Source organism: Larimichthys crocea, chromosome XX (genome assembly GCF_000972845.2).
Source record: "Larimichthys crocea isolate SSNF chromosome XX, L_crocea_2.0, whole genome shotgun sequence".
Classification (NCBI taxonomy): domain Eukaryota; kingdom Metazoa; phylum Chordata; class Actinopteri; family Sciaenidae; genus Larimichthys; species Larimichthys crocea.
The window spans coordinates 9,144,093-9,163,960 of NC_040030.1; the positions used below are offsets into that span (position 1 = coordinate 9,144,093).

Sequence of the window (19,868 nt, forward strand, 5' to 3'; positions counted from 1 at the left end):
GAGAAGTGGAGCTGATGTAGGGACTGATGGAAGCATTATGGGAGGTATGAAGAGAGGGAGAGGAAAAAAAGGGACAAATGTGGGGATGGCTGGTAGAGAGAGTGATATGAAGTGATACATTGCTTTTTATTGCTTCTGTCAGTCTTTGCCCGCCTGCGGGAATGAGCTGCACTCCCCTAACTGTCACCTCAAACACTTATTGTATCACCCTCTGGCCACCAGAGTCAGATACTGCATATGAATCTCAATGCATCTTGTGTTAGAGTAAGATATCCACTGTTAAAAAAAAGCAAAACTTTTAGCATGAAACCAAGGAACATGAACACCACTTGAGATCATCATGGAACTGGTCTCTATTAAATCAGCTCTTATAAAACAGTTTATCTATACCATGTGTTAAAGTTGGTTTTCAAAGTTTTTATATGATTCCATGTAGTTTTGCTCATGAGGAATGTAGAAATCTATCTAAAGTTCTGTACAAATTGTGGTGAACATGTTGCTTTTGGTCGTGTACAAGTGATGTGACCTTGAATAAAGATAACTAATGTGCTGAAAAAGTGAGCAATCTAGTGACCAAACATGCAAGTAAAGTCTCTTTGGTTTTTCTGTGACAGTGTAGTTGCATTAGAAGCACTTAGCTAACATAAGACATCAAAGTAAGCTGCAGTGAGTGAACAGTGTACCACATGGTTGGTGATGGATGAATTCTGTGTTGTAGAAATCAGGATAGTCTCTCTGAACGTTAAGGCCTTGCTGTGAACATGCTGTTTGTTCCCTCACCTCGACACGTGCCACCTGCTGCTATGCTACTTAGTTAAAAGCACTCGGGGCCCTCCAGTCTCTCCCGAGGCTAAAACCTTTCAAATATAAAACCAGCCTGGTGCCTTCTCCTCAATGGAGCTCTGAACTAGTTTAACACCTATTGTTAGAGTACACCCCAAAGACCGAAACACAGAGAGGAGGAAGGAGATGAAGAAGGAGCATGGGAGGGTGAGAAATGGAAGAAGGGAATGAGAAAGATGAGGAAGGGTCACACTTTTCCATCACAAAAGAGGGATTCATTCATTCTTATTGTTGGTGTGTGTGAATGTGTTAAAACCTTAAATAGCACTAAAAATAAGCAAACTATTTCAAACTGATAATAACAATGATTCACTACAATAGTCTTTAGGGGAAATGTGTGTGTGTGTGTGTGTGTGTGCGTGCGTTAGTGTGCTGGTGTATAGATCTTAACATACTGAAAAAGAGTTTAAGTCAGATATTAATCATACATGCCATCATTTCCAGTTGTCAGATATTTCAAGCAGTCCGTTTTTTCTATATCAAACCGACCAAAACTGACTGTGAATTCACAGTTTAAATCCTAGTCTAAACATTTGAAACATTTGTTTGAGGTTTTTCATGCAGTTTAATACATAATGTAATACTTTGAATTTTAGTCTCTAGGTTTTTTCTCACAAGGCAACAGTCAAATTCAATTATGAATTATTAAAAACAATCCAGTGCCTTGTGAGAATAATTTTAAAAAGGCTAAAATTCAAAATTTAAAGCAATTTCTCCATTATCTTTTATTATCAGAGCTAACATAGCTAGCAGCGATGCAGGGGGGTCTAAGGGAAAGGACTCTGAAACAACAAGGAGAGGACTGTGACATCACAACCATTACAAACGTTTTTAGTTGTTATGTGCAGTGTGTAAACCGTTTTATGTGATGACATTGTCCTCCTGTTTTTTTTTTCAGACAAGTCAGGCAGATGCGAGCAGTATCCTTTCCTACGAACCTACGAAGGAAAAATAATGGCTGCATCTCAATACAGAAAGTTTCCTCTCCTTATCTCCACGTTCCCTGTACTGATAGTTTTAGCCTTTTTGATTATACATAATTAAAGTTTAGGGGCCATGAAACATGGCAAAGGTTTTAATGCAATGAAGACATGCATTATTGGCAGCAGCAGGGGTAGTAATTGATGGCAAACTTCCAAGTCTCCGCTGTGAGAGAATATTAATAAATATGGCCTTGAGATTAAATTATTCTTCGATTGAAGGTGTACAGGGGTGAAGAAGAAAATGAGAATAAACTGCTTTTCAGCGTTGAGAGGCAGCCACTGCCCCCATGACTTTGAAACTCTGGAGGGGGCAGAAAAAGATGCTTACTCCAATGCAGGAGAGGAGAGGAGAGGAGAGGAGAGGAGAGGAGAGGATGCAGTCCGCTTGCATGTCTAGAATAAGGTTTCCAGTAAATCTTTAACTAGTGTTGGACATGCAGACAGACGCACACGCCTTACGAAGGAAAGCCGCATTTTTCTTCACGGCTCCGCGCAGAGACTGAAAACGATGGGTCTTACCTGGAGGACAGAGAGCACGGCTCAGGAAGACAAGCACACACACGCATGGATACACACACAAATAAGCACTCACAATCAACACAAATGGGGAAATAAACTTGCCATACAGTGCACGACCTGTTGCAAAGAAACATGATTGCTTCTGCAAAAATGACTCTCCTTCTTCACAGTCACACCACATTTCATTACTCCAGCTATAACTACACTTTGGGATGGATTACCAACATTACTGCCTTCATGTATCTTGTCTCATTTTGTCTTGATCTTATTTCATTGCCAGACTTTGCCATCATATGTGAACTAGAACCTTTTCCTTTTCTAAGGTAGGAAGAAATTACAGAACAGAAAGACAGACAGAAAGAGAGCATTCACTGGGAGGATATATATTCTTGAGAGCTGAGAGTCAACATTCAAAAGCAGCTTGCCGCTCGGTTTTCACTGTTTCACTGAGCACTACACAGTAGAATACATTTATCCATCCTATTCTCTTTTCTTCCTCTTGGCCAACACAACAGCTATTGTTTCCTCTCCACTTCACCTCTTTCACCTCTGCATTCATCAGCATGCTCCTCCATACTGGAGTCATCCTATTGTTCAATTCTGCTCATTCTTCCAGCGATTCAGATGTGATCGTCCAAGCATACTCGAATAGTAGCAGAAAAAATATATAACTCCAGGTGCAGATATGAGGCATGAAATCTAGCAAACACTTAGCACAGAAACATATATACAAATACACAGCTACACACACATGCACTCACACAATAGATAATCATAAGTCATTAGTTATCCACTAAATTAACCAGTGACTCCACATTGATCATTTAAGCACTGGCTAAATTGCAGACCATAATGATAAATGTGTAACACCATATTCAAAAGCGCGCACACACCAAACAGTCCTCACAAATAGGATTTATAGGACTTATATTGTTGCCGAAACATAAAACATATAGTGGGACATTTAAAGAGAAACATGTAGGATACAAACACAGAGGGACGACACATCCATATACTGTATTTCGAGAAAAATACTGTTATAACATAGTTTAACTTTTTATGACAATTCACACACCAACCAACAACACACAGAGGAGGCAGCCAATCAAACTCATGCCATTAATACAGATTTTGTACATATATCGCTTTAAAATTTGTTTTCTGTAGGGGTTGTTTGGTGACCTTGATGAAGGTCACAAACAAAAAAAAAAGTTGTGCTTCCTCTGGAACTTCCTTAAGGCAAATGCACATTTTATAGTGGCAGAGGATGGATAAGTTTCATTGTTGGAGACAGACAACGGACAGATCCAACACATTGTCCAAAGTATGCTGATAATTTAGTTTTAAAAAGTCAAAATTAACTCCAGTGTGGCAGCAAAGTGCAAGCTACACTTTCAACAGTACTGTAGAGTGGCCTTCATTTAAATAAGTTTTAATACTAATTGAAGAGTTTCTATTGATTCACACAGTGGGACTCTCAAGTAAAATAATTAATAACTTTATTTCCTCCAGCCTCATCCTTTAGATATGAGGGGTACTACTGACTTTCAAAGATGATTTCAACTGAAGCGATCATACTATGAAATTTTAATACCGACACATGCTTGATTACGACCAAATACATATGAAAACACATGTCACAGACACACACACACACACACACAAACACACATGAGACGGAGTCGCACACATACCGTCCTGAGAGTCAGTAGAGTGACTGAACCAGGCAAGCTTACTGGTCTTCTTACCCAGGTGGGCTGGAGACACTCCTACCACAGACAGCAGTGGCAGGATGCCAAACAAGACGACGGCATGCAAGAACGAGAGATGGCAGAGGGTGAGAGCATGCAGGACACACGTACACACACATACAGTATGCCCCCTGAGATGACAGGAAACACACACATACAGTATGAGTAGAGGAAACACATTATATGATACATATACATAAATAAGTAAAGAGCTAACACACCGTCCATATCACATCATCACATTTGAGTGCATGGGTGTATGTGTTGGTCATGAATGCTACCTCACAAATGATAAACACCATATTTTAGAGGCTTTTGATCGGGACACACTCATGCTGTTACTAAACACAGTCAAAATCAATGTAGTGAATGATATCTACTACTCTCTGTCACCAGAAACAACCACGCACTGCAAATAAACACAGTATAAATATTTGTCTTCATCTGAACACACTATTCACATCATACATCAATATTATGACCCTGTAGCTCTTCACGGAAAGACCGACTCATAGATAGACCAGTGGAAAGGTGCGTGTGGTCACTAGTGTGACACGTTCATGATGTGAAACCCCATCTGTTCTCTGTCCCAGATACCCTCTGCGTCTCTATTTTTCACACACTCACACATATTATTAACACAGTCACTCTCTATATATTTCTATCCCTCTTTCATATCCCAACATCTATTTTCCTTTCCATCGCTGCCTGTGCTATCTTCTCTATTCTCTAAGTCTCCTATCCCTTCTTAGTACATGCATGTGTGTATGTGTGTGCACTAGTCTATGCAAAATGTCCTGGGCAGCAGGGACAAACTGCCCTCATTCATCTTCCCAGAGGAGGATCCATCCATCGAAGAGAGAGGGAGGCAGAGCAATAAGAGAGCAAGTGACTTGATTTTCCACCTTCACAAACAGAGGGATGATTGATCTTTCTGACGGAGAACTTTGGATCATTTGTATCAATCATTTTGTCATAGCTAATGGCCTGAGTTGTACCATTTAGTAAAAGATATGGGATGAATCTCGCACCTGACTAATACACACTGTTTTAATACTTGTAAATTGTTATTTCTATGGTAAATGTGTTTGACTTCAGTATGAATAATATGTTCAGGTTTATATCAGAGTAGACTGAAACAAACACTTTCACATTCTCTCTTGTTTTACCCTCCAACTAATTCAGGCTCATCTCAATATAATATTAGTGATGTAGAATTTGTATAACTTGAAGGAAAGAAGCATCTCAATATTGTTATGTGACATTTTACAAAATTAGCTCAGTTGGAGTCCACAGAGTGTATTTGTTTGTTTGCCAATATCTCAGATATTGCTGATGTGTTTTGTCACACTGATTGGCCTGGGGGGGCAGGTGAAAACAAGTAGAGGTCATGGATTATCCACAGGGGTGTTGTTTCTCATTTTCATGTAAATTGGGTCATTGCTCATTTGACCATGTTAATTTCTTGAGATTCACTGAAAGATTAGATCATCTTTTTTCTTTCTTTCTTTCTTCTTCCTTTGGTAGTCATCAGTGTTTCACAGAATGAGCCACAGTGCTTTGCAGAAGATGAGCACTCTGTGTGTACAATATATGCAGATTGCATGCTCTGCCTTTGCATATTTAGCCTGCGTCTTTCATTCATTCATCATCAGTGTGAGCAAGCTGAGCTCCAAGCCATTATGAAATAGTTCACAGTACATAGTGAACAGTACATGCACAAAAATAGTACAGACACACTTCCCGTCAACTCCCTGCCTCTCTTTCTCACCATCCCTCTCTCAAGTTCTATTTATCGTCACTGAGATCAACCCTCCAGGTCAAAAGAGGCCGGCGCTCTACTCTCCCTCCCCAGGAAATGTAGCTCAGTCCTGGGAAGACTTGTGCCATGTGTTGCTACTTCTTTCTGCTTTCTGGAGGTGTGGTGGAGATAGAGAAACTGTTGTGTGTCTGTGTGTACAACTGCACACATTCCTAAGGGTGTATACCTACTGTGTGTGTGTGCAGGTGTGTGTGTGTGTTTATATGTGTGAGTTTGCATAAGTGAATGCGTATGTGAGTATGTGGCCAGAGGCTGTTAATTGGAGTCTGACACATTGCACTAATATCTAAACAGGCTTTAAACCTCAAGAGGGTTCTCAGCCTAAGCAAGACAATATTAACATCCTCTCATTCTGTCAGTCAGTCATTCATTCACTGACTGTGAGCCACTATCGTGCGATGGAATCTGCCGTGAGCTCGCTACTTATAGACCAAACACTGGATTTGACAAAAGCATATGCACACCCACACACATGCGCTTGTGTGTTATCCTCACAACTTCTCGGTGCACTAAGCACAAAATATCTTCAGATATAAGCAGAATCGTTCCAACCAGCCTGTCTCACAGAAAGTCTTTGTATTGTATTGTGCCCAAAGTATCCTAACAAAATTCATAAATCGCATAGGCACAGACATATAGACATAGTCATCCTCAAGGCAAACTGCAGCAAGTGAATAAATCACACCCTCTTGACCTATTTTATTGTTAAACACACACACACACACACACACACACACACACACACACACACGCACACACACTCTGTAATACTTACGGTTTCTGGGTTTGTCATCGTCCATGCCCTCCTCTTCATTCTCGGGGTCAATGTCTTCAGCCTGAGTGATCCAGTCTAAATAGCCCTAGATTAACATACACATAAAATACAGTAAATAAAAATAAAACATAGACAACAAATATAGTGATTGGTTAGCAGGACTGAAAACAATTCATTATGTTTGTCATGTTATGTTCCTGTAGCCTTTTCTTATACTAAACACATAGATGTTTTAAGGTCATATAATAGTTACAACTATAGTATCTATCTGTGATTTTTAAACATATTTTAATGTTTTTACTTGTCTGTCTTTGATTTCCTTTGATTTGTCTTATAAATAGCGTTTGCTCTGCTTTCTATATTTGCTGCCTTAGACTGGTGGTATTTTGGGCTCCTGTTTGACCTCCATATTCCATTGCTGTCCTCCTCACTAGTGGTAAAAGATGTTCAATATCTAATAAAGCTGTAGCAAACATGATAAGATGTTGTCTTAATTCTTATCTAACTGCATATCTTGTGGTCTCGCTTGAATTTATTAATTCAGCAATGACACATTATTCTACCATATTTTAGTGTCAGATTTAGCTACTGCAATCATTGTGGCAGGTGAAGACTGTTATGTCCTCTTTCAGAAGAGGTACCTTGAGGTCCTCTTCCAGTTGCTGTTTTTCTCTGAGTTTCTGGAAGTCACCACGTGCCTTGGCCTTCTCTCGCTCCTTGGAAAACTCTCTGGGAAAGGAGAAGCAAGATGGAGGGATGAGGGGTAGACAGTTGGGGGCATAGATAGAGGGATAGAGAGAGACCAGAAACATAGGGAGAAGTAAAAAGAATCTGAAAATCTAGACTGAAGTGTTGCAAAACAAATCATGTGACAATACTGTGATAACACAGAATATTATACAGTATGTCAGAGGAGGAAATAGGGAAAACCTGCTGACGAGAGAGAAAAAAATTAAAGTGAAGGGAGAAAAGCTCTGCCAAGGAGAAAAGGTGTTAGTATGCAAATACAGATGAAAGCACATCCAGACAGTCACAATGCAACCAGATTCACATCTCAGACAATCCAATGCATATTCTTAAGCAGCCAATTGATAGATTCAGTTTAATTCAGTTCTGTTTCTATGCTGATAAACTATAACTATCATTAACCCTGATGTGCTGGGCAATGTGTATAATATACTTTAAATACAGACCGAAAGTGATTTAGACATTTTGCCCCATTATGTTTCAATGAAAAATCATCTAGTTGTAAAACTTCAACAAGTCTGGCTCTAAATTTAGTCCCAAAGTGACCAACTGCGTACAAAATACTCTTCTTTCTTTCTTTCACGTATAATTTCATGTATCTATACTTTCCCAGGGCAACAGAACCCCAGTGCTCCCACGCCTGCTGGGAGTTGTAGGTTCTGTAGTGCGTTCTGGGTCTACCTCGGGGTCTCCTCCCAGTTGCAGTGTGCTTGGTACAACCCCAGAGGGAGGGACAGAGCGGGCACTTCTTACCAGCTGTACCACCTCAGCTTGCCCCTGTCAGATTGGAGAAGTGGCTCTGCACTAAGGTCATCCCAAATCACTGAGCTCCTCACCTTTTGTCTGGCATCTCATTGTTTCAGTCACCACCCAGGGGTGCTGGCCGTAGGTTGTAATAAAGTGTGTATATATATATATGTGTAGCTATCTATCTCTTTATATCTTTATATAATGTTTGCAATTCTTCATGTAGAAAAAAAGTCAATTGAAGTGTGTAAAAGTAGAATTAATATAAATTCAAGTTTTAATACTCCTATATCCACTCATCATGGGGCAATTAAATTTGTTTTATTCTTATCAATACAGCATGATGCCTGTTTTTTCAAGATTATTGGCATTTTAGTTGCATGATAGAAATTATATAAACTAAAATGATTTAAGACAATCAAGATCAATGTTAGGTGTGTGTGAAATGTTGAAATATTATGATGAAACCTGGCGAAATTACTTCCAGGTGTCAGGATGAAAGAATGAATTAAGGGACATTTGATTAAACACTGCACTTGGGCAAGGTCAAAGTCAGGTTGGAGCCACAGATGGAGTTTGTATAAAAAGAAGTAATTTGGATCAGAGCTGACAGGAGCTAGGAAAGTGGAACATCTGCAGTTAAAAGGTGTACGAATCCCCATTCGGAGGTTAACTGACAAGTAAACTTTGTGGGTCTCTCCCTGTTGTGAATATTTTGAATGAGGATGTCAGTACAGTCAGAACTAGTCAGCTGTCTCACACCTTGTAATCTTGGGTCTTAATCCATCTTACTATGGAAGTCTGAAAAAAGTTTTATACTGAAATATCACCTAAATATTCTCAATCATATATGCGTGTGTGTGTTTGTGTGAGCAACTGATGGAACCTCAGCTCACACCTACAGGCAGCAGAGACACACACAAGACAGATCAATGAGCATTAGGACAAGCTGTTATTGTCTCGCTTGTCAGAACATTAGCAAGGAGACCCAATCCTATTGATCTGTGTTAGTGTGTACCAGTATGTGTATACTGTATGTCTGTGTGAGTTTAAAACTCTGAGGCATCACTCTCATTTTCCCTTTCTCGTCATCTCCTTTTCCGTCCTAAATCATCACTGAATTCCTTTTTTCCTCCCTCTTTGTTCCCTTTTCTCTCTCCCCATTCTTTCTAGTTAACATATTACATCAAAACCAGACAAACACTGTCACACGCAATGTTTCTGTCTCTGCGTCCGTCGCTCTCCTTCTTCCTGTTTCGCCATTAGTTATTATGCCAATCTGAGACCCACACACACTCCATGGAGGAAGCAGTTGGTAAAAGGTCAGGCTGTGTAGTGTGTTGACAGCATCATTAGTCAGAAGTCAGACAAAGAGTCAGACAGCCAAACCCCCCAAGCTGTTTGGACCAGATAGACCTCTATTATTTTTCCCACAATGCTGCTGTCACATCACTGTGGGTATCGAGAGTCAGATTCAGGTCAGTCAGTCAGGGGTGAGACACTTCCCTAAACCTGTTCCCTGTAACCTGCGGCATCTGATGAAAACCATATTCAAAATGATACTTAATTGAAAAATTATTGTAGTATTTAAATGGACGTTGGTAGGTAGACAATAACCTGGCAGGGTGAACTTTGTAATATATTCCCAAAGGTTTTAACCTAACTGCAAGCTGCAAAGTATTTGTCAATATCCTTTCAGTATTCTACAACATAACCTTTATTTGGTGTAATATCAGGTTGTGTCCACTGGGAGCCTGAATTTATACCGCTAGCTTATGTTTCTGTTTATTTTAAATTTGGATGACAGCGTTTTGTGCCATCCCAGCAGCGCAGAGAACTGAACATTTTATGATACTAATAGTGCTCTACTAAAGAGGCATTGTAGAGAGTGAGAGAGACGGGTATACGCTGCTATTGCGACCTTTTGGCTATTGCCACAGAGAAAAGCAATATCCAAAAGGTCGCAATAGCAGCGTATACCCATCAGACTGCACTTTTCCTTGTGCCACATGTGCTGGTATGTATTGTCTTTCTACAACACTCCTCAAGCTGTACCAGAATCAGTTTTACACACACATCTCAGTACATGCTTTGTAAAATACTTAAACTAAACAGTCAGAAGCAGGAGGTAGACAGAAGAAAATAGATCCTCTCTGCAAAAACAAACAACAGTATGAAGGCATGAAGGAGAGTAAGAGAAGTTAGTCTCATGTGACCTTTAACCTTGCCCTTACCCGCTCAATACCCCCAGAACCAAGTTTAGCACAAAGAAGGATCCGATGATGATTAAGGTGACAAAGTACACCCAGGGCCACCTGTATCCTACTGCATCATTCACCTAAATGGAGAGACGGAAGCATGGAGGAAAGGGACCAAGGAGAGGAGACAGAAAGGATGGATGGAAGATAAAGACGGTGGGAGGAAAAGGAAGGTAAGTAGCGAGGACATAGATTGAGTGTGCAGGGATGAAAGTAAGGAAAGAGCAATAAGGAGTGTTAGGAGGGAAAGGAGGGAAGAGGGAAGGGGTTAGATCCTCAGTGAAAGCTCCCAACAGATGGAACCGTTTGCTTCTGCAGGATCCCTGCTGAGGTTATGGTGCATTCATAGCATTTGTCAGAGTCACTTAGTGGGCCACATGGCAATGTATTTGGTCAGCTGTACTTAACATGGATTTGAAAAATTACTTGTCAAAAGGCTAATGAATGACACAAGATAAACAAAACAACCCCTCTTGGAGCTAATGCTTAATGTGAAATAGCTGAGAGCATGTACTTCTGTGAAAAGGTTACAGGTTTAAAAACAGTTTTATTCATTTTAGTTCCACTCAAATCAGCTCATTTCAGGCGTAGTCACTGTGGAGAGAAGGCATTATCATTGGACACTTCAACAGACTGTGCAGCAAGACTCCCATGGATTGGACATCATTACCGTCCTCATGACAAATTATCCTCTCTTAATGTCTTTACTCTTTCAAAATGAATTCAAATGAAATAATGGAAAAGCCATTAACCGTTTAATCTGCATTTTAATCAATATTCATGTGTTTTATTTTTCTGAATCGTTATTGTTATTATGATTATTTTTACCATTAATGTTGTTATGTTTGTTCTTATTATAGTGTTTTAAATCAGATAACCAAATTATTTATATCTGGTAACTCTGGATTATGTTTCCTATTCAGTGCATCCTTCCATTCCATAATTTCCATCTTTAATGCTATGTCTCCTCCAGACTACACTCTCTGTTTTTATAGCGTTCCACCTCCACAGCTGACCTGAGGGGTGAATTATTAATACCCCAGTGTGTCCCTACAGGCCGGGTGGCGCTTGTACTAAAACAGCGTGACTTGGCAGAGCGGGGTAAAACAACACCTAGCTCATCTGCTGGAGTATTTATTGAAACAAAACACATCATGTGCCTCTACACCAACCTACTGTAGGTGCATACACAAACAATGTAAGCAGATGCATGCTTTGCACACAAGACCAACATGCATGGAAGCCAACACACATGTATACACATTAGATTAATCTTTAAAAGCTGTTGGGTGCTTTTAGGAAGAAAAAGAACAAAAACAACTTACTTAACTAAAAGACAAAAAATAAAGTTGCTTGTGCATGTAAATAAAACTGTGCTGGTCATAAAAGGACAGTCCAGCAAGCCTGGAAGGTTTGTGTGTGTGTTCACCTGTCCATCACAGACAGGTTGTGACAGGATGTGGCCCCTTGAGGTCAACTGACGTGAACATAACAGGTAGACAGGGGGTGCGTCACTGCTTCTCCTGTGTGTACTATAGGTGTGTGGTTCTCTCAGGCTTGTGACAAAGGATTGATTGAGTGGAACAGAAAGGAGAGAGAGCTGGAGATTTTGCTCAGTTCAGTGATCGTCAGTTCATATTTCCACGACTGTAGACTATAAACTGTACAAGGTGTCTAGCTCTACTTTTACTGGTGCTAGAGTTGACTCAACAAGGATATTCTGCACATCAATGCTAACTTTGACTATATATTTAGTTACATTTGTACCTGATTTGACCAACATTTGGCTTTAAACTCTGTAAATCAATAAACAGTGTAAGTACATGTTTTGGATTCGGTGCAACATTGGCTGCAAGACAAATCATTTGGTACCAAACGTCAACCTGTACTGTGTATACAAATTTGGACCTGAAACTTTGTCCTCCATTGAAATGATGATGGTGACGACAGGTCCGGGGAGTCTTGTTGCATGGTCATTTATCACATCTAAAACACTATGTACTGTACAGTCACATGGCACACAACACACACCCACACAGACACACATGACAACAGCACAACCTCTTACCCGCTCAACACCCCCAGAACGAGATTGAGAACGAAAAAGGAGCCGAAGATGACGAGAGAGACAAAATAGACCCATGGCAGCTCATAGCCCATAGCATCCTGCATCTGAGAGAGACAAGAGAAAGCGAAGAGGAAGAGAATGGGAGAAAAGAGGGATTAACAAGAGAGGAAAGATTAGGGAGGTGTCAGGAGAGAGGGATGAGAAGAATGGGGAAGGATGAAGAAATGTGGCAGAAAAAGGATTGAGAAGAAGTTTGAGAAGATTGACATAGAAAGAATAAAGAAGAAGTGAATGAGAGGTGGAAGCAAAGGTCAAGGACAGAAAATGTGTTAGAGAGGAAAAGAAAGAAGGATAAGATGACAGGGAGGAAACAAGAACAGAGCAGTGCATGTTAGAAAAAGCAGTAGAAAGACCTGGCAAAGCGACAGTGCCATTGTGTGTATAAATCCCTTTGTCTGCCTGTTGCAGAGCAGTGTGTGTCAAATCGTGTGTTTACATACTTAAACAATCCTTTAAGAATCTTTTCTTGGAAAGGTGGATGAGCCTTTATGAGAAACACATTTAGATGTTGTGACTCACGTGTGCTCATGTAAACCAATTATAGTCTGTTGAGGATTTACTAAAAAATCTGAGTGAAATCAATAAAGATGACTTGTTTCAGGCTATTCAGTTGCAGGGAAATATGCTACACACTCATCTGGATATTGTATTAAGAATTGCTTGAACAGAGACAGATCATTATTAGGGCTGTAAATGGGAGATGATGTGGACAAGGGGATGTCTGAGCAGTTTAGTACCCAGGATTCAATCGAACAGATATATCAGATTATTAGTCTGCACGTACATTCAATTGATTAGCTTTTACAAGACAAAGTTTAATATTTACAGTTCACATTCAATGAATGACTGAATGCTGGACATAAGAGACAAAAAGCAGGGTTCCAACAGAGCAGAGGAGCAGGTTCATTTGCTACGACGGTAGCCAGTTGTGGATGTCATTAATCTATATTCCTGAAAACGTGAGACAATAAAAACTACGGAACTGCACGGGCCAAACTAAATGAAAAAGGCTTAAAGTTGCCTAATGTTTTTGCAGAATCATTTGTACTTATAACTCCTAATAAATAGGTCCCATTCTACAGAGTTGACTACACAAGAATACTCTCATAATCAGGAAATTATACGATTTAGCTAATGTAATGTGTGTATGTGTGTGTGTGTGTGTGTGTGTGTGTGTGTGTGTGTGCAGGAGGTTGCAGCAGACAGAGTGGTTGCGGGAGGGGTGTGGAGCTAGTAAGCTCTCTGCTCCATGTGTATACATCACATACACTCACATGCACACACACCTCACTGACACGCCATTTTTGTACATTAAAATGCCACACTCACACACAAAACTGACTGGCTATTTTTAAAAAAATCAACCTTTCAACAAATGTCATTACTAGTATAACTGTTTATCTCATTACTTTCTCATTCATTTGCAAATTTCATCAATTCAGTCATTCAATTTTGTATTTTGACAACTAGTCCCAGTTAGTGCCTCTCATGTTACATCATTATATTCCAGTCAGAGAGCTCAATGCATCGGAGTGAAAAAATAATGTATAGATTTCATGTATAGACATTAACATGCCTAACCTCAGTTCCTGGTTTGCAAATACCAGTAGTGTAGCTGTGTAGTGTATCTATCATTGATCATGTGCAGTGTTGGTTCCGGTTGTGGCTGCAATAGAAATGTTTAAATATTGGAAATGCAACAAATATTTAAAATATGTTGATTTCGGGGTGCACATTTAGCTCTTTGCTGTCCTTATTTTTTTTTAAAGTGGTTGGTCAAATGTCACTGTTGGTCAAATGGATGCCAGTTTCTTAAAATGTTAGTTATTGTCGAGTCCTGGTAGCTGAAAGTGGCATATTGCATTTCATTGCTCAATCCATAGTTGGAACTAAAAGTTATTACCAGATATATTTATCTATGTTATACTTATTTCACATAACAAGCACCCAACAAGCAAGAATATATGTCATTACTGGCTGCCATATTTTTGATAAAAATCTTTTCCTTGTGCAGTAGACTCTATTTCTGCACTGAGATGGATAGAAGAGTTTTTGAGGATCCTGGAAAATAAATACTGTCATAAATTGAGAGATGTTTAACTGCCCTCTGGGTTTTTTGAAAGACCACTGGGGAAATTTCACAGAATAGGATACTTAGCCCTGTGACCTGCATGTAATGATAATACAATAAAGGCACAAATCAGGGCTACCTGATGGCTGGAAATTAGCATATTTTCATTTTACCGTAGCACATTTAATGCAGAAATTCAGTTGAAAAATGATCCCAAGAATCTGGTACTCATCTGTACCACACGAGCGCTTTGCAGTGATGAGGCTGCCAACTTCAGTGTGCAGGTATATGAGGACCTTTCAGTAACTGCCGCATGAGGCCCTACTACCTTTTATTTGGTCATCATCAATATCATAATCTGTGTAAAGCCATACCTACATTGCAGAGGTCTAAATCAAATGCTTTCTCAGGGAGGCACATGTGGGAACATGGAACGTTAATTACAGCACAGACTAATCTATTGGTTTAGTTAGTTGGACGGGGCTGCTGCTGACTTCTGGCCATTTACTGAGGAAGAGATACTTTATATGCCTCTGTGGCTAAATGTTTGTGTGTGCTCATATGTGTGTTCACTTGACACTTGAATTAAGCATCAGGATTCTGCGCACGTTCCAAATGAATCGGCGCCTTCAATTACACAGTGTATTGTCTGTATCGATTTAGCCTGAGATATGAGCTAAAACACACACACACTCTGTGTGTGTGTCTTTGTGTGCACACCTGCCTTTCTGAGAGAAGCGTTTGTGTTATTGCCTTATATTTTCTTCTCAAAAGCACTCATGTGGCACTGATGTTACAGATACAATACAGCGGCTACCTGCACACACACACGCACACACACACACACCCAGCAGTATGGCACTCACTCCACGCATACGCTCATAAAGACACGGTTGTGGTGTCCGGCTCACCCAGTACAGCACGTCTGTCCAGCCCTCCATGGTTATACACTGGAACACCGTCAACATGGCAAAGGCAAAGTTGTCAAAGTTTGTGATGCCGTCGTTTGGGCCCTCCCATCCCACTTTACACTCTGTTCCGTTACGCATACAGTGTCGACCATAAGCTCCGTCCGGTGCACACGGTGCCGGCTTTTCCTCTGCATTGGCTTCTGTGACAAAAGAGAGAGAAGCCATTTTTATACTACCTCTTGGAGAGAGCTGTCGCTCTTTAATTCTTCTCAACACTAGGGTCTTCTAGCTCATATAATGGTACAGTAGGTTTATTGCCATCATTTTTATTATTTCTACTTTCTGAGAAATCAGATTTTTTTTTCCAACAGTTACAGGCTAAATACTACCTATGCAGAAAATGACTCAGTCTCTTACTGCAGGAAGAAGTACAAAATCACTTCTAAAATCGATCTCCATCATCAAAGACAAAAAAAAAAAAGTGAACATCTAAAAAGAGGTTAAATAGGGCACAGTAAACTAAAACTAAACAGAGCAGCCATAAAAAAAAATCTATGTGAAAAAGTGCTGTACTAATTATACAAAACAAGCTCTCCAGGGTGATGTATAGGATAACAGAGTATTCCACCAGCACTTAGCCAGTGAATGCTAATGCCTCTCATGGGACCTATGAAATCACCATAACAACACTCAAGTCCATTTATACCTAGGGGCCTTTACTGAAAATTGTTTCCATCGTGGCTGCTGTTTCAATTATTGGACAAATCATTCATACTCAGAAACATAAATGATGGTTTAAATAATTAATGGGGGTTATCATTTAAACTCTTTAAGTTATGTGCTCTATTTTCTCCCTGCTTTGTTGGCTGATGGGTGATGTGTTACTGTAGCCAGAGATTTATACAGACACCACTCGGAGTCGTTACCTTAGAAACATCAGGGCAGTGAAGCGACAATATAGCTGTGGCTTTCCCTCGTATTTCAGTTGAAAGAGTTTGTGTGATGTGTGTCCAGTGTGCACTGAAGCATGCTTTTACACACAGTTGAATACATGCTTCAAAAGTTATCTGAGCACTGAAGTGCAGCATGTGTGTGTATGTGTTTGATCATCCATATTTGTATTTGCATCTGTGCATCAGTGCATAATAGTTTAGATATTCTCTCTGTGTATGTGCACGTGTGTTAGTATGTGTATGTGTGTGTGTGTACCTGAATGCTTGTAATAGCAGGTCTTGTGCATCTTGCCCATGAAGAGTTCCAGGCCGATGATGGCATAGATGATGATGACAAAGAGGACCAGCAGGGCAATGTGGAGCAGGGGAACCATGGCTTTGATTATGGAGTTCAACACTACCTGTAAACCTGTAGAACACACATACAGGAACTGCTGAGAATACATTAAACAAAATATTAAAATGATATTGTATAATGTTAATCATGAAAGCCTTGTGTAGTTGATCATATAGCTGAAATTGTTGTTAATCGCCAAACTGACTGATGTATTTGTTCCAAAGCTTTAATAATCTGTCTGCATGTCTTGGAGAGAATGCCTTCAATGAGCTCCTCAAAAAAATATGAAACATGGTGGTTCCATAACAGAACTTGCTCATAAGCGATACAACTTTCCAGTTAATTAACTGAACGCTTTGATGGACAAAGGCTCAGAATGCTGCATACTAACTACAAAAACTGTGATAGGGATGCAGAGGAGAATTATTAGCATGAAAGCCAGTAAAATGTAAATGTTCTGGCCATGTTTATCTCTAGGAAAAGCTATGTGATGATCACAATTAAATTGTTATCAATTTGTATTTAAATGAAGACTGTTGTGCAATCATTCACACATAATTTGGTGAAGTAAATGCAACTGCAACACCACAGTAGGTGGCATTAATGACTGAGGAATACTTGCATTGGTTCTGGTATCTGTTGATTAGATTACATAACACGGCACTTGTTCCTCCAATCAATTGTGAAAAATTGCTGTGGTTATGACATCTAAAGCATACTGTCTTAACAAAACAAACAGGTTCGTTACAAAGTTAATTTACAGATCATTGTTTTTGTACATTTTCTGTCAGTCTGTCAGTGTGCTAATCAGCTAGTAAATATGCTACTGATCAGTTGCCATGATACCAATTCAATACACAGTGCAACGATGTTGGACAGGGTTCAGTCTAAATATTGTGCACTGCAGCACTCTCGCTTTTAAACCAAATGACAAGAGTGTGGGATGTGCACTGGCAGCCTGTGAATTCGCCTGCTATTGTAATCACAGGAGCTGTCTCACACACATGCACACACACAGGTGCACACAGTCACACAGCCTTCATCCACGATATCTGATCTCTTTCTGTCTTCTGGCCCACTGGATTATTGATTATTGCAGTCACTAACACAGACGGGCTGACAGACAACTCTTCTACTGCTCGTGCTGCCTGAGTATCTGACAAGAGGACTGTGTGTGTGTGTGTGTGTGTGTGTGTGTGTGTGTGTGTGTGCGTATTTAAGTGTCACTATGTGTGTATGCGTGGCATCAAGCAGCAATATCAGCTCCACTCTGTGATTCATTTCACCCCCACCTCACCCAATCACCATTCACACCTGATCCTCAGAGCATCATTTCCACTTTTTCTTTCTTTCTTTTCTTTCTTCCCTCCACAGCTTTTTAGTACTTACTGGGTACTCCAGAGACCAGTCTGAGGGGTCTGAGTACTCTGAATGCCCTCAGAGCCTTGACATCAAAGCCCGCTGCCTTCCCTCCAATAGGAGTGGCACCGTCCACCTTGGTGGCCTGCTCCAAGATCGCACTGAATAACCTGCAAGATAGAAAGTAATGATTTCAATAACCGTCATCATCAGGTTGACATCCTATTTCCACATACTAACATACTAGAGAATATTTGAGAGGGGAAAACAATAAAAGAGATACAGACATACAGAATGATGAATATCTTTGTTGTCATTACTGCCATATTTTACATTCTCTCCTTTTCTACTATTATCGATTTATTTATCTTTATCAAAATCTATAAAACAGTTAAAGTGTTGTAAATTTAGACATCAGTCTAGTTTGGATCAACATTTTAAAAGCAAAGGGAATGATGAAAATTCATCAATTCAAAAAGATTCACAATCTAATGTGCTTCTTGCCGAAAATGCAACAGTAGAAAATAAAATAATTAGTTAGCTCTCCAACCCAACAATAGGAATTGTTTCATCTGTTCCCTCTGTCTTTCACAGATAACGAAATGTGAGACACTCAGCTTTGATGATTTGACAGTCAGTTCAGCAGAACACTGTGCATGTCTGTAGTGAAGGGAGATGTCTCCAAAATGTGTTCATAAGTGAGTGTGTGTCATATTATAGCACACATTTAATGCCATGTGATGTTGCATAATCTTCCCTGTAACTTCGCTGTAATACATCATATGACGTGTGCATATAATCTACAAAATAATGTCAATTATTACCTTCAATAAAAAGTATAAATGTGTTTTAAGCCATTTGCCATTCTGCCAGTTCTTAGTTATTAGCTTGTAGGAAATATTTACATCTTATATTCTAATACAACACATACAACAATATTTTAGACCAGTGGTTCTCAACTTGGATGAGACACCTAAAGGATCACACAGGTGACTTATAAAGATCATGAAATTAATAATGGGATTTTTTCCCTTCTGAAAAACATCATTGTAAATGTTAAAATGAAGGAATCAGAAAAAGGAAAGTTCCACTGCTCACAGGTCACCGACATATGCAACCTGTAAATATGGGGTTTTCATTTCAAGTAGACACAAAGTTAAGGTCCACTGTTTCTTCCAAGTTTGTTAGTCTCCTGTTTAAACATGGCAACACTGAAAGGAAACAAATCCCTGCAGCAATGTTAGAAGTTTTTATGTAATGCCTTCTAAGAAAAGTGGAGGCTATTAAAGCAGCAAATTAATGGTTGGGAATGAGAAGTTGAACAATAAGGGATGCCTACAGACTTTGACCATATACTGCACAGTACAAAAGGTACTGTACATAATACTGCAAATATAAATATAGTAAAATATACAGTAGTCTTCAGTAAAAGGGCTAAGCATGTTTTTATGTTGTTGCCTTTTGCTGGCTATTATCCCTATGAAATTATTTACAGACATCTCTTTGGATGTGAGTGGTTTGAATGTATGTACGTACGCTTATCACTCTCCCTCTCCTCTCTCTGTCTCTCTGGGATCCTTTAGAAATCACCATACAATACCATTTTCCAGCTAGCGCAGCTCAAAGGCCAGTCAGCGGCGCGTTAGTCACGGAGAATTATCAAT

The 19,868-nt window shown here is 39.7% G+C and overlaps 1 protein-coding gene across 4 annotated transcripts in view; it reads right to left on the reverse strand.

Moving 5' to 3' along the window:
* cacna1c (calcium channel, voltage-dependent, L type, alpha 1C subunit) overlaps window positions 1–19,868 on the reverse strand; it is a 128,834-nt gene that overhangs the window by 50,736 nt on the left and 58,230 nt on the right. For 3 of the 4 annotated variants that reach the window (XM_027272378.1, XM_027272376.1, XM_027272377.1), the window contains exons 4-9: window positions 18,235–18,374; window positions 16,765–16,917; window positions 15,556–15,755; window positions 12,514–12,617; window positions 7,335–7,422; window positions 6,694–6,778 (exon numbers count right to left, since the gene is read on the reverse strand). In XM_027272378.1, the coding sequence (XP_027128179.1) occupies window positions 6,694–6,778; window positions 7,335–7,422; window positions 12,514–12,617; window positions 15,556–15,755; window positions 16,765–16,917; window positions 18,235–18,374 (770 nt within the window). The remainder of the gene's footprint in view (window positions 1–6,693; window positions 6,779–7,334; window positions 7,423–12,513; window positions 12,618–15,555; window positions 15,756–16,764; window positions 16,918–18,234; window positions 18,375–19,868) is intronic. The other variant, XM_027272375.1, reaches the window with a different exon arrangement.